This window comes from Schistocerca americana, chromosome 7 (genome assembly GCF_021461395.2).
Source record: "Schistocerca americana isolate TAMUIC-IGC-003095 chromosome 7, iqSchAmer2.1, whole genome shotgun sequence".
Taxonomy (NCBI): Eukaryota; Metazoa; Arthropoda; class Insecta; order Orthoptera; family Acrididae; genus Schistocerca; species Schistocerca americana.
Window position 1 is genome coordinate 227114220 of NC_060125.1, and position 15114 is coordinate 227129333.

At 47.9% G+C, this 15114-nt stretch overlaps 1 protein-coding gene across 5 annotated transcripts in view; it reads left to right on the forward strand.

Annotated features, from left to right (window-relative positions):
• The window catches only part of LOC124622161 (glycine receptor subunit alpha-3), a 588708-nt gene that overhangs the window by 456740 nt on the left and 116854 nt on the right, over window positions 1-15114 (forward strand). For 3 of the 5 annotated variants that reach the window (XM_047147803.1, XM_047147802.1, XM_047147801.1), the window contains exon 7: window positions 9960-10103. The exons of the other annotated variants lie outside the window; for them this stretch is intronic. In XM_047147803.1, coding sequence (XP_047003759.1) covers window positions 9960-10103 — 144 coding nt within the window. The remainder of the gene's footprint in view (window positions 1-9959; window positions 10104-15114) is intronic. 5 annotated transcript variants of the gene reach the window in all.

Sequence of the window (15114 nt, forward strand, 5' to 3'; positions counted from 1 at the left end):
GCTTGATGGGCTCCCTGCAACATTATTTGGCACCCGTACCAGTTGTAGACTAGCAGCAGACAGACCATCGCATGTGTAGGCTGCCGTTGACACCACAACACAAATGGCTGCCTCTGGAGTGGTGTGTGACGGCTAATGAATGGCGTCGCATTGTACTCAGCGACGAATCATAATCCTACACTCTCGCAGATGATCGATGTCGGCATGGTGGTGACCCGGGGAGATCATATCCCTTCAATGTTTTAGAGAGGCATAGAGGTGTTAATCCTGACTTAACGGTGCAGTGGGCCATCAGGTATGGGTTCAGGTGACGGCTGTTACTGATTGAAGGAACTCACTGCGGTTCAACACCGATATCCTGAGTCCTCATGTGTTACCACTCATGTGACTGTATCGTGGTGCCATTTTTAACTGGGCAATGCGCCTCTGTACATGGCACGTGTCTCTATGAACTGCCCGCGTGATGTTGAAGTTCTCCTGTGGACAACTAGATCCCTAGATCTGTCTCCAACAGAACGACTTATACGAAGAAATCATGTCAGTGGCAGCGTACAGGATATCAAGAACCAGTGAAAACAGTTGAGGACCAGCTTGGCTCAGGAGAGGGTACAACGACTCTGACAGCTTTCCAACCAAATCAACGCATGCATCGAAGCCAGAGGAGTGCATCGTCAAACTGAAAAGTCGGCTCATACTACGCAGGCTAATCATTGGGTACCATCTGAGTAACAAATCCAATAGACACATTTCAACCCTTCTGAAGCCGCCCAGGATGAACGTTGGTGACGCGATTGTGAAGTGGAAATGCGAAGGAACAAAAACAGCTAAACAAAGCCTAGGTAGATCTCAAGTACAGACGGACAGGTACTGTCGAGCATTGTGGAAGGCGGTTGTAAAAATTCGCATTAAACCAGAGGAAAGAATCACTACTGAGTTCCAAAGTGGTACAAGCAGTCCAGGTAGCACAATGACTGTGGTTTGGGGAATTAAAAAAAAACCTGGATACACCGGTCGAGCGGCTCCTCATGAGCAACACATGTCTGTAGTCAATGCTACAGGGTGTTTCAAAAATGACCGGTATATTTGAAACGGCAATGAAAAGTAAACGAGCTGCGATAGAAATACACCGTTTGTTGCAATATGCTTGGGACAACAGTACATTTTCAGGCAGACAAACTTTCGAAATTACAGTAGTTACAATTTTCAACAACAGATGGCGCTGCAAGTGATGTGAAAGATATAGAAGACAACGCAGTCTGTGGGTGCGCCATTCTGTACGTCGTCTTTCTGCAGTAAGCACAACGTGCAAGTGTGCTGTAGACAACATGGTTTATTCCTTAGAACAGAGGATTTTTCTGGTGTTGGAATTCCACCGCCTAGAACACAGTGTTGTTGCAACAAGACAAAGTTTTCAACGGAGGTTTAATGTAACCAAAGGACCGAAAAGCGATACAATAAAGGATCTGTTTGAAGAATTTCAACGGACTGGGAACGTGACGGATGAACGTGCTGGAAAGGTAGGGCGACCGCGTACGGCAACCACAGAGGGCAACGCGCAGCTAGTGCAGCAGGTGATCCAACAGCAGCTGCGATCCAAATGACGCCAACGTCCACGTATCGTCTCATGCGCCAGAGTTTACACCTCTATCCATACAAAATTCAAACGTGGCAACCCCTCAGCGCCGCTACCATTGCTGCACGAGAGACATTCGCTAACGATATAGTGCACAGGATTGATGACGGCGATATGCATGTGGGCAGCATTTGGTTTACTGACGAAGCTTATTTTTACCTGGACGGCTTCGTCAATAAACAGAACTGGCCCATATGGGGAACCGAAAAGCCCCATGTTGCAGTCCCATCGTCCCTGCATCCTCAAAAAGTACTGGTCTGGGCCGCCATTTCTTCCAAAGGAATCATTGGCCCATTTTTCAGATCCGAAGCGATTACTGCATCACGCTATCTGGACATTCTTCGTGAATTTGTGGCGGTACAAACTGCCTTAGACGACACTGCGAACACCTCGTGGTTTATGCAAGATGGTGCCCGGCCACATCGCACGGCCGACGTCTTTAATTTCCAGAATGAATATTTCGATGATCGTGTGATTGCTTTGGGCTATCCGAAACATACAGGAGGCGGCGTGGATTGGCCTCCCTATTCGCCAGACATGAACCCCTGTGACTTCTTTCTGTGGGGACACTTGAAAGACCAGGTGTACCGCCAGAATCCAGAAACAATTGAACAGCTGAAGCAGTACATCTCATCTGCATGTGAAGCCATTCCGCCAGACACGTTGTCAAAGGTTTCGGGTAATGTCATTCAGAGACTACGCCATATTATTGCTACGCATGGTGGATATGTGGAAAATATCGTACTATAGAGTTTCCCAGACCGCAGCGCCACATCACTTGCAGCGCCATCTGTTGTTGAAAATTGTAACTACTGTAATTTCGAAAGTTTGTCTGCCTGAAAATGTACTGTTGTCCCAAGCATATTGCAACAAACGGTGTATTTCTATCGCTGCTCGTTTAGTTTCTATTGCCGTTTCAAATATACCGGTCATTTTTGAAACACCCTGTAAGTACGCTTGAGATGGCGTCCAGACTGTCGCAATTGGACATTGGATGGCTTGGAGTGAGAATCACGCTACACCCTGTGGCAGTTCGTTGGTTGGGTTTGAGTTTGGCGAATGCCTGGAGAACATTACCTGCTATCATTTGTAGCGCCAACAGTGAAGCACGGAGGAGGCGAAATGAAATGTCGTGTGGCGAGGGCCTCCCGGCGGGTAGGCCTGATCGCCTGGTGCAAGTCTTTTGAGGTGGCACCACTTCGGCGACTTGTGCGTCGGTGAGGATGAAATGATGATGATGAAGACGACACAAACAACCAGTCCCTGAGCTGAGAAAATCTCCAACCTAGCAGGGAATCGAACCCGGGCTCCCAGCATGACAAGCCAGTGCACTCAGCTACGGTGGCGGACACGGGGCAGATTGTAAAGATATGGAGGTGTTTTTCGTGGTTAGGGTGTGGTTCCATTATTGCGCTTAAGAAAACACTAAATGTGGACGGCTATGGACACATTTCACAACATTGTCTACTGTGCATAGCATAGAAACAATTTGGAGACAATGATTGTTTCTATCAGCATGCCAATGCAGCTTACAATAAAGAAGACTCTGTGAGGCAATCGATTTATGAACAGTAACATTCAAGAAGACTACTGGGCTGCTCAGATTACCGATCTGAAACCAGTGGAACACTTTTGGGATAGGTTAAAACTTCGACTTTGCTTCAGACTCCATCGTCCAATCCACTACTGCTTTCGGTCTCGGCTCTTGGGGAAGAATAGGCTGCAGACATTCAGACACCTCGCCGTAAACGCCCCCGGCAGGGTTGAAGCCGCTATAAAGACTAAGGGTGGACACATCTCATGTTAATGTCCACTAATAAGTGTCGAGATAATTCGATCAGATAGTGGATGTACCCTGAGGATAATGCAACAGAAATGCATGCTACATTTTTTGAGGAAACAGGGAGGGCTGTGTCGATCCAGACATTATGCAACTGTGTCCACATGATCTACACTCCTGGAAATTGAAATAAGAACACCGTGAATTCATTGTCCCAGGAAGGGGAAACTTTATTGACACATTCCTGGGGTCAGATACATCTCATGATCACACTGACAGAACCACAGGCACATAGACACAGGCAACAGAGCATGCACAATGTCGGCACTAGTACAGTGTATATCCACCTTTCGCAGCAATGCAGGCTGCTATTCTCCCATGGAGACGATCGTAGAGATGCTGGATGTAGTCCTGTGGAACGGCTTGCCATGCCATTTCCACCTGGCGCCTCAGTTGGACCAGCGTTCGTGCTGGATGTGCAGACCGCGTGAGACGACGCTTCATCCAGTCCCAAACATGCTCAATGGGGGACAGATCCGGAGATCTTGCTGGCCAGGGTAGTTGACTTACACCTTCTAGAGCACGTTGGGTGGCACGGGATACATGCGGACGTGCATTGTCCTGTTGGAACACCAAGTTCCCTTGCCGGTCTAGGAATGGTAGAACGATGGGTTCGATGACGGTTTGGATGTACCGTGCACTATTCAGTGTCCCCTCGACGATCACCAGTGGTGTACGGCCAGTGTAGGAGATCGCTCCCCACACCATGATGCCGGGTGTTGGCCCTGTGTACCTCGGTCGTATGCAGTCCTGATTGTCGCGCTCACCTGCACGGCGCCAAACACGCATACGACCATCATTGGCACCAAGGCAGAAGCGACTCTCATCGCTGAAGACGACACGTCTCCATTCGTCCCTCCATTCACGCCTGTCGCGACACCACTGGAGGCGGGCTGCACGATGTTGGGGCGTGAGCGGAAGACGGCCTAACGGTGTGCGGGACCGTAGCCCAGCTTCATGGAGACGGTTGCGAATGGTCCTCGCCGATACCCCAGGAGCAACAGTGTCCCTAATTTGCTGAGAAGTGGCGGTGCGGTCCCCTACGGCACTGTGTAGGATCCTACGGTCTTGGCGTGCATCCGTGCGTCGCTGCGGTCCGGTCCCAGGTCGACGGGCACGTGCACCTTCCGCCGACCACTGGCGACAACATCGATGTACTGTGGAGACCTCACGCCCCACGTGTTGAGCAATTCGGCGGTACGTCCACCCGGCCTCCCGCATGCCCACTATACGCCCTCGCTCAAAGTCCGTCAACTGCACATACGGTTCACGTCCACGCTGTCGCGGCATGCTACCAGTGTTAAAGACTGCGATGGAGCTCCGTATGCCACGGCAAACTGGCTGACACTGACGGCAGCGGTGCACAAATGCTGCGCAGCTAGCGCCATTCGACGGCCAACACCGCGGTTCCTGGTGTGTCCGCTGTGCCGTGCGTGTGATCATTGCTTGTACAGCCCTCTCGCAGTGTCCGGAGCAAGTATGGTGGGTCTTACACACCGGTGTCAATGTGTTCTTTTTTCCATTTCCAGGAGTGTATTTGACCACTACAACTGAATGGTGCGCGAAGTAAGTGAGTAAGCGAACACACGGAGTGGACTTAGAGCGGTAACATTTCGTCGATCTGAGCAATCGTGAGCATCTATAGCAGATGAGAATCTATGGAAGGTGGTTGAAGGACGTTGAAACAACGAGTAGGCGACAAGGTCATCAAAGAACGTGGAGATCGAAGTCTTATACACATTCTAAACCAGGACAGGTGGAGATTTGTGGCAGATATGACGGCAGAGCACAATGCTGGTGCAAGTACAAGTGTTTGGGAGCACACAGTTGACCGCACATTGGCAACCATGAGATCCATACCAGATGACCTCGACCCAACGACTCGTCAAATACGATTGCTTTGAGCCTGGCGCCATCAATATTGGATCATGTACCAATCTAAATACGTCAGCTGGCCTAATGAATCACGTTCCTCGTCACACCAGGCCGATGGTCGTGTCAGGACACACCGTCATCCTGGCGAACGGTTGCCGAAAATGCACCATACTGTGGACGCATGCTGGTGGGGGGCCATATAATGCTGTGGGGGCCATTCACCTGGGCTTCCATGAAACCAGTGGTAGTAATCGACGATACCATGACAGCTGAGGACTATATGGGCGTTATTGCAGGCCACCTGTATCCATTAAAGCTTGGTGTCTTCCCCAATGGCGACTGCATCTTCCACCAGTATAACTGCCCGTATCACAAGGCCAGACTTGTGCTACAGCGGTTTGTGGAGCTTGATAGTGAACTCTCACTGACTTCTTGGCCACCAGATTCGCCTGATCTGAACCCTATGGAACAAATCTGAGATGTCACAGCCACAGGAATTGTGCAACCTGTGGATAGACATCTGGTGCCACATTGAAATCTGGTTTTTCAGGACAGAGCGGATCGGGTTGTGGAAAGGGGCCAAGGCCAATTACTGTTAGTTATACAGGAACACACACAACTTTATTGCTCAAACCAATGCACAGTTTTCTCCTTAAAATAACAAGATCAATTCACAGCTAAGGGCCCAAGTAACTTCTCCAGAATAAGTTTTAATGATTGCTTTTAAAACACCAGGATTTAAAGTAATGGCTGAAGGCCTTGCTTAAATATAATTACAATATCTTCTCGGCTAAAGACCGAAATAATATTTCAGATCAGCTAAGAAATTCATTAAAAGCCAAGCATTTACAAATTCCAGCTAAAGGCCATATCAAGGAAAATTCAAGTTAATTCTTCGGCTGAAAGCCCAATTAAAAAAAATTTCTTTAAATAATAAAAGAGAGACTTTAAGGATAAGCTTTTACCCAGTACAACAGAAAAACACCTTAAGAAAACTTGAAGTATCATATCAGCTCAAGCCCCAAACAATTACTCAAGAATAAATAAATAAAACCTTAAGATAAAAATTTACAGACCACAGCTGAAGGCTGTTTCAAGAATTAGAAGAAAACCTTACAGACAAGGATTTACATATTAAAGCCGCAGATTCTGAAACAAACTCGGCTGAAGGCCTAAATACAGAGCAACAAGAATTTTAAATGAAACACGGCTTGAGGCCTAATCTTAAAGTTGTTACGAAGTTCGGCTGAAGGCCGAAAACATAAAACATAAAACAAACAAAAACATAAAACAAACAATATTAATACACGGCTGAAGGCCTGGCAAAGTACCTGCGACCATATAAAATGACAATCACAAACAACAAACAGTGGTGCTCAGAAGTGTTCCAAGGGTTGGCCAGGGGAGGAAACTCCAATCACAGTTTAGGTGAGACAGACAGCCAAGCGTAATACTAAACAATCGCTTTGCAGCACGACCTACAGACGGCTGACAACCAACCAACCGCCTAATCAATTCCGTTTCACCCGACCAACAGCATAACAAGCAAAGTACCAGCTAAGACGAAGATCGCAGCAGGATTATGTCTTAATAATTGGCGTATAAGACACAGTCAAGGCACAATAAACACTCAAAGAGAAAAGGAGAACAACACCAAGCTGTCAAACTACATGCCGTGCTGGACAGCATAAACACGGCAAGGAAAACACACTGCCACCAAAGTACGGTAACGACCAGGGCAGGTAACCGGAACGTCAACGGCCACAAGGCAGAAGATAGCCCTGGTGCACTTTACTAATAAATTATAATCATTTCGAAGGTTAAACACCATATAGGGAGATGGGTGCAAAATTTTGCCGACTCCAACGCACCATCACATTGCTGCTTGCAAGGACAGCCCAGGATGCAACAATTAGTAATCAACGAAGACATGTCACAATGGTTGAGCTTTGATGACAGGTTCACTGATATGCAGGTGCGGTGCGCGACGAACTTAGCAGTTCTCGCAGCTAGTGCCACACAACTCCGACAGTGTGTGCACGCCGCCAGTGGCTCCGGCCTGATCACACGCCGCAGAGACTTCCGCTGCTCCACCGCAACCGACCAACTGCCCACACCCACAAACAGTCAAAAGATCAAACACACATCGGCCGATGAGACGACCGACTGAACGACCAACCAACGCTCGTTCCTGGTCCAGTCTTCTTCAGTCGGACAGTCCATGTGTGTCGCCACCGGTCAGCAAGTACTGGCTGTCCGCACCTCACTGGGGCCCCGTGCCCGACGCTACTTCGTCCGCGACTACTGCTCCATCCCCGACTGCTACTCCGTGCCCGACCAACTGCCACACACACCATGGCACGGAAATATAACTGCCACACCAAAGAAATTACAGCAGTACCAGTATCTATAAACGCTGCTACTGCCACTGACGGAGCCAAATGAGCAACTCATTCAGATAGTAACTGAGGGAGGAATAAGACGCCACTCGATGGTGACAAAATGCCCAAAGGAAAAAATGGCATTAACACGAGCCGACAACGGCTCACACATAGTTCCGTAAATCTACCAAGTACTTGTCGAACCCATCATGCAGAACTACTGCTGTATTTCATCCCAAAAATAGACCAACATGCTGTTAAGCAGCTCATCATAATACTTTTGCTCATCAATGGATAATGGCATCAAGGATCTAAAACTGTCACCAAGCTAAACACACACTCATATTCAGAAAAAAATTAAACCTTGGAAAACTAGAGGGTCAGTTGATAGTTGATGGTCGGAGAGAGAACATTTTGGTTATAGGTAGTCAGCAAAAACCAGTTATAGATGTTGGTCAGTATTGCATCATGTATACGGATGGTGTTAACCCCCTTCAGCATCAGCAAAGGTCTGAAGATGGTGCACTGAAACTGGTAGGCATACAATAAATGACATCATAAGAACAGCTGTAGGTGTTTCAGTTTCTTACATAAATGAATGGCCGAAGTCCCCCAGACCTCCAGTCACAAGGATGGACGTACAAAAACTAGAGGAAGAAAGTTCATACTCACAGAGCATGTACACTACTTTGTTTTGCAGAAATGATTAGCATTTGAACCACTTTGGCCTAAGGATTCAAGGTCAACATCGATATCGCGTCGCAACACCACCTATTGGTAAAATGTACCCATGGGTCTCGTTATGGCTATAAACCGAAGGTAATCGATCAGTGTGGCTCGAGCAGATATGCAGGATGCCTCGCAGACGTACGTACGAACCATACCATCAAATCATTGAGTTTCAAAGAGGGCGCATTATTGGTATGAGAGAATGTGATGCATCCGTCCAAGAAATTGCTGCTCTTGTGGGACGAAGGGTTTTGGCAGTGCAACGGAAGGGCGTAAAACACGACGAGATCAGTCAGTTCGCACCACACAGCCCTCCCCGAGAAGATTGACACCTCATCCGAATAGCATTGCAGGACAGATCTGCGTCCTCCTCTGCCACAGCGCGACAGTGGAACTGCGTAGCACAACGTACAATATCAGGGATGACAGTCGGTCACCGCTTATTATGGCCTTGGTTACGCCAGTGTCGTCCACTTCTCCACCTATCTTTAACGAATGTGCAGAAACATGCTAGACGGCAATGGTGACTGGACGTCACTGGGGAGAGGAATGGCATCAGATAGTGTTTTCGGACGAATCCAGGTTCTGCTTGTTTGAAAATGATGGCCGCATTTTGGTTCGCCGCAGACAAGGGGAATGGCATCACAGTGACTGCATTTGCACAAGACATACGGCACCAGCTGAAGGTCTTATGGTGTGGACTGCTATTGGGTACAACCACAAATCATAGTTGGTGCGTGTCCAGGGCACTGTGACCAGCGTGACATCCGTGAATGACATCCTGCGTCCAGTAGCCGTACCCTTTTTGCACGACACCCAAGGTGCCATTTTTCAGCAAGACAATGCACGGTTACACGTTACTGCACGAACACGCGCCTTCTTGGTGTCGCGGGATGTTAGCCGTTTGCCCTTGTCAACCATGTTACCAGATCAACACATTTGTCTCCAGTCGACAATTTGTGGGATATGGTGAAACGATGGGTACAGCAATCTCAGACCCAATGCCAACCATCACAGAAAAACTTTGGAACCAGGTGAATGCAGCATGTATGGCTATGCTACAAGACGCCATTTCGCCTTATACACGTCGAGGCCATCACGCATGGAACAACTTATCAGTGCCCATGGTGGATCCCGTCCTACTACAGGACGCATGCTTAACCGAGGTGACATATGCTAATCATTTCTTCAGAACATACTAATGTACATGTCCTGTGAGTACGAACTTCCTATTAGTAGTCTTTCAAGGTGTTCTGTTTTTCTGAACATGAGTGTATTTTAGTTACACTGTGGGCTCGTACAGCTCTCTTACGTGTCGGACTTCAACGAGCTGCCCTTCCATGCTACGATGATCTATGATCGACACCAGTTGTAAATGAAAACGTTGTCATTCTTGAGAGAGTAAATGTTGAATGGCCTTGGTCCCGCCAGTGTGCTGTTAACTGACTATGAGTGTTCCCGTATGCCGGGCAGTGATAACTCGTGGCCTGTGTTGCTGCAGTCTCGTACAACATGCAGAAGCTGCGACTACGGTGGGCGGACGCGGACCCCATCATGCTCAACCCCGAGCTGAAGCTGCTGCAGTACAACGTGGGCCAGCCGCTGCAGATCGAGGAGACTGACGGATACGTGCCCGAGAGGGAAGGTGAGTCTGCACGCCGCCAGCTTGGCTACACTCCCACTTCCTTAGCCGAACCTTCCTAACCGGTTAGAAAAGGTATACCACACACATCAAAAAAAGTTTTGCATCACCCCGGTTCCCAGAACTCTTGAAGATAGTCATTTACTGTGGATATTGTATCACAGAAACAGTCCCTTTGACTGTTCAGAAATATCACTAAGCCAGCCCAGAGGTGTAAACAACCATGCATCACCAGCGCCTATTAGACGGAGGGGGTACGACAGCCGATCAGTTCCAATCATTGCACCAGGAAGGAGGTACACGGCTCGTGTTGTCTGTAGCTCAACCATGCCTAGACCGTCAATACCGCGGTTCGATCGCGACCGCTTTGTTACTTTGTGCCAGGAAGGGCTCTCAACAAGGGAAGTGTCCAGGAGTCTCTGAGTAAACCAAAGCGATGCTGTTCAGATATGGAGGAGATACAGAGAGCCAGGAACTGTAGATGAGATGCCTCGTTCATGCACCCAAGTGTTACTACAGCAATGGATGACCGCTACCTACGAATTATGGCTCGCAGGAACCTTGACAGCAACGCCACCATGTTGAATAATGCTTTTCGTGCAGCCACAGGACGTCGTGTGACGACTCAGACTGTGCGCAACAGGCTGCATGATGCTCAACTTCACTCACGACGTCCATGGCGAGGTCCGTGTGTGCAACCACGACACCAAGCAGCGCGGTACAGATGGGCCCAACAACATGCCGAATGGACTCCTCAGGATTGGCATCACGTTCTCTTTGCCGATGAGAGTCGCAAATGCCTTCAACCAGACAGTCGTCGGCGACGTGTTTGGAGGCAACCCGGTAAGGGTGAACCCCTTAGACAGACTGTCCAGCGAGTGCAGCAAGGTGGAGGTTCCCTGCTGTTTTGAGGTGGCATTATGTGGGGCCGACATACGCCGCTGGTAGTCATGGAAGACACTGTAACGGCTGTACAATACGTGAATGCCGTCCTCCGACCGATAATGCAACCATATCGGCAGCATATTGGCGAGGCATTCGTCGTCTTCATGGACGACAATTAGCACCCCCGTCGTGCACATCTTGTGAATGGCTTCCTTCAAGATGATAACACCGCTCGGCTGGAGTGGCCAGCATGTTCTCCAGACATGAACCCTATCGAAATGCCTGGGATAGATTGAAAAGGGCTGTTTATGGACGACATGACCCACCAACCACTCTGAGCGATCGACGCCGAATCGCCGTTGAGGAGTGGGACAATCTGGACCAACAGAGCCTTGATGAACTTGTGGATAGTATGCCACGACGAATATAGACATCCGTCAAGAGGACGTGCTACTAGGTATTAGAGGTACCAGTGTGTGGAGCTATCTGCACAACCACCTCTGAAGGTCTCGCTGTGTGGTGGTACAACATGCAATGTGTGGTTTTGATGGGCAATAAAAAGGGCGGAAATTTTCTGTACGGGTGCCAGAACTCTCGGAACCGAGGTGATGCAAAACTTTTTTTGATGTGTGTATATTGCGTCTCATATTCGAGTCTTTGACTTGGGTACGCGAAACTACCTAGAGAACCGCTCACAACACATAGCATGAAACTAGGTAAAGCATTATTCCGCATAACCTTGAGCCAGACGTAGATATAGAGAATACGAAAACACCAAAGACACAATATATTGGAATGCTAGATATCGCTTACGAAAACCGTTGACATTCTAAACAGCTTACAGTCATCTCAGAGTGGATAAACACGGCTCCGATCCTGCATGGCTTTCAAGGGAATTCTGTACCATTCTTAATGAAAAATAGTGGTATGTTCAGATAACGATGATGGAGGAGGGTACCCATTACGCACCCTTCTCTCCAAAGAAGACAACAAAGGCTCAGTAATATTGAGATCTGGTGATTGTGGTGACCAGGGAAGATGCGACAGTTCACTCTCGTGCTCACAAAACCAGTCCTTGACGACACGAGCTGTGAAGACAGCGGCCCTGTCCTCTTGGAACACAATATCACCATTGCCTAACATTGTACCATGGGATGGACTTGATCAGCCAAAAATGTCACAGATTCCTTGGCAGTAGCTATGGGGCCCATGGAACACCATAAAACGGCTGTCCAAATCATCATCGAACCCCCATCATATTTCACTCTTGGGACGAAAACTCGTCCAGATGTTGCAAATAGTGTGAAACAACGCTCATCCAACCAAATGACAGTCTTACATTCCTGCATAGTCCATGTTTTATGGCTGTGGCACCACGTTTTCCTGTTGCAGGCATTTGCATCTCTGGCGAGTGGTTTTGGAATTCCAGCTCGATATGTTGTTCCCTACTTATGGGACTCCCTTCGTGTTGTTTTGATGCTGAAAAGGCTCGCGAGTGCGGCATTTAGTTCTGCAGTGAGTTTTGCAGCTGTCATCCTCTTAGCTGGCCAGTGTGGCCGTGCGGTTCTAGGCGCTTCAGTCTGGAACCGCATGACCGCTACGGTCGCAGGTTCGAATCGTGCCTCGGGCATGGATGTGTGTGATGTCCTTAGGTTAGTTAGGTTTAAGTGAGTCTAACAAGGGAACCTCCCCATCGCACCCCCCTCAGATTTAGTTATAAGTTGGCACAGTGGATAGGCCTTGAAAAACTGAACACAGATCAATCGAGAAAACAGGAAGAAGTTGAGTGGAACTATGAAAAAATAAGCAAAATATGCAAACTGAGTAGTCCATGCGAAGATAGGCAACATCAAGGATATTCTGAGTTCAGGATCGTCGTGGTCCCGTGGTTCAAGTCCTCCCTCATGTGAAAATTTTAATTTCTTTATTTTCGCAAAGTTATGATCTGTCCATTCGTTCATTGACGTCTCTGTTCACTGTAATAAGTTTAGTGTCTGCGTTTTGCGACCGCACCGCAAAACCGTGCGATTAGTAGACGAAAGGACGTGCCTCTCCAATGGGAACCGAAAACATTTGATCGCAAGGTCATAGGTCAACCGATTCCTCCACAGGAAAACACGTCTGATATATTCTATACGACACTGGTGACGGCATGTGCGTCACATGACAGGAATATGTTGTCGACCCACCTAACTTGTACACTTGGCGAATGGGTAAAAAGATTCTTCTACGTTGCCCAATATAGGTTTTCTTGTGGATGTGATAATTACTCCCAAAAAAGAGATGAAAACATAAGAGTTTGTCACATAAACTGTAACAAATGAATCCAACAGTTTCACAGTCGCACACTTTTCCCTGTGCTCTGTCAAAACATATGTTTCTAACGTTTTCAAATTTTTCCATGTGTAGACCGTCAAATCCTGCATATGTCCAAGCAAATCTGAACATGTGCTGGAATTTTGGAGAGCGAAGTTGATTATGTGTGAGTGTCTGAACTTTGATAATTGACTGAAAATAAAAATTAAACTCTTCGCTCGTAGAAAGACTTGAACCAAGGACCTGTCGTTGCGCAGTTGCTCACGCTAACCACGGGACCACGGCGCTCCGGAGTTCAGCCTGCCCTTGATGTTGCCTATCTTGCGGATGGACTACTCAGTTTGCATCTTTTGCTTATTTTTTCATAGTTCCACACAACTTCTTCCTGTTTTCTCGATTGATCTGTGTTCAGTTTTTCAAGGCCTATCCACTGTGCCAACTTATAACTAAATCTGAGGGGGAGGGGGGGGGGTGCAATGGGGAGGTTCCCTTGTAAGTTATAGGGGACTGATGACCTTGGATGTTAAGTCCCATAGTGCTCAGAGCCATTTGAACCATTTTTTTGTCATCCTCTTAATTTTCGTCACAAGCCTCTTCAGTGACCATCCGTCACGGTCATTCAACATAAACTTCCATCCACGTTGTGATTTAGCGAATGATGTTTTGCAGCTTTCCCTGTATCTGCATCTGCATCTACATCATACCCCGCAAGCCACGTAATGTAATGTATCGCGAATACATAGAAAGAAGGATCCTTTATTGTATGATTATATGATCATACCTATACTTGACCTATACTTCGACCTATACTTGAGTATTGCTCATCGGTGTGGGATCCGTACCAGGTCGGGTTGACAGAGGAGACAGAGAGGATCAAAAGAAGAGCGGCGCGTTTCGTCACAGGGTTATTTGGTAAGCGTGATAGCGTTACGGAGATGTTTAGCAAACTCAAGTGGCAGACTCTGCAAGAGAGGCGCTCTGCATCGCGGTGTAGCTTGCTGTCTAGGTTTCGAGAGGGTGCGTTTCTGGATGGGGTACCGAATATATTGCTTCCCTCTACTTATACCTACCGAGGAGATCACGAACGCAAAATTAGAGAGATTCGAGCGCGCATGAAGGCTTTGCGGCAGTCGTTCTTCCCGCGAATCATACGCGACTGGAACAGGAAAGGGAGGTAATGACAGTGGCACGTAAAGTGCTCTCCGCCACACACCGTTGGGTGGCTTGCGGAGTATAAATGCAGATGTAGATGTTGTGTGGTAGAGGATATTTCTTGTAACACTAACTGTGCCCTCCAACCCTGTTCCACTTGCGTATAGAGTGGAATGATTGTCGGTATGCCTCTGTATTGGCTTTAATTTCTCGAATTTTCTCCTCGTGGTCATTACGCGATACCTATGTGGGCAGAAAGTAGTACGTCGTCTGACTCTTTCCGGAAAGTGCTCTCTCGAAATTACAATAGTATGTCTCTCCGTGACGTACAACGCTTTTCTTGTAGCATCTGCCAATGCAGTTTGTTGAGTACCTCCGTAGCGCTCTCCCGCTGGCTAAACGATCCCGTGACAAAACCTGCCGCTTCGTTGGATCTTCTCTACCTCCTCTATCAGTCCTGCCTGGTAGGGACCCCAGACAGATGAATAATACTCAAGAATCGGTCGAACAAGCACCTTATGACCCACTTCCTTCGTGGATGAGTTAAATTTCCTCAAGATTCTTCCTATGAATCTGAGTCTGACATCTGCTTTTCCCACTATTTGTTTTATGTGGTCATTCAACGTAAGGTCGCTCTGGATAGTTACTCATAGATATTTTA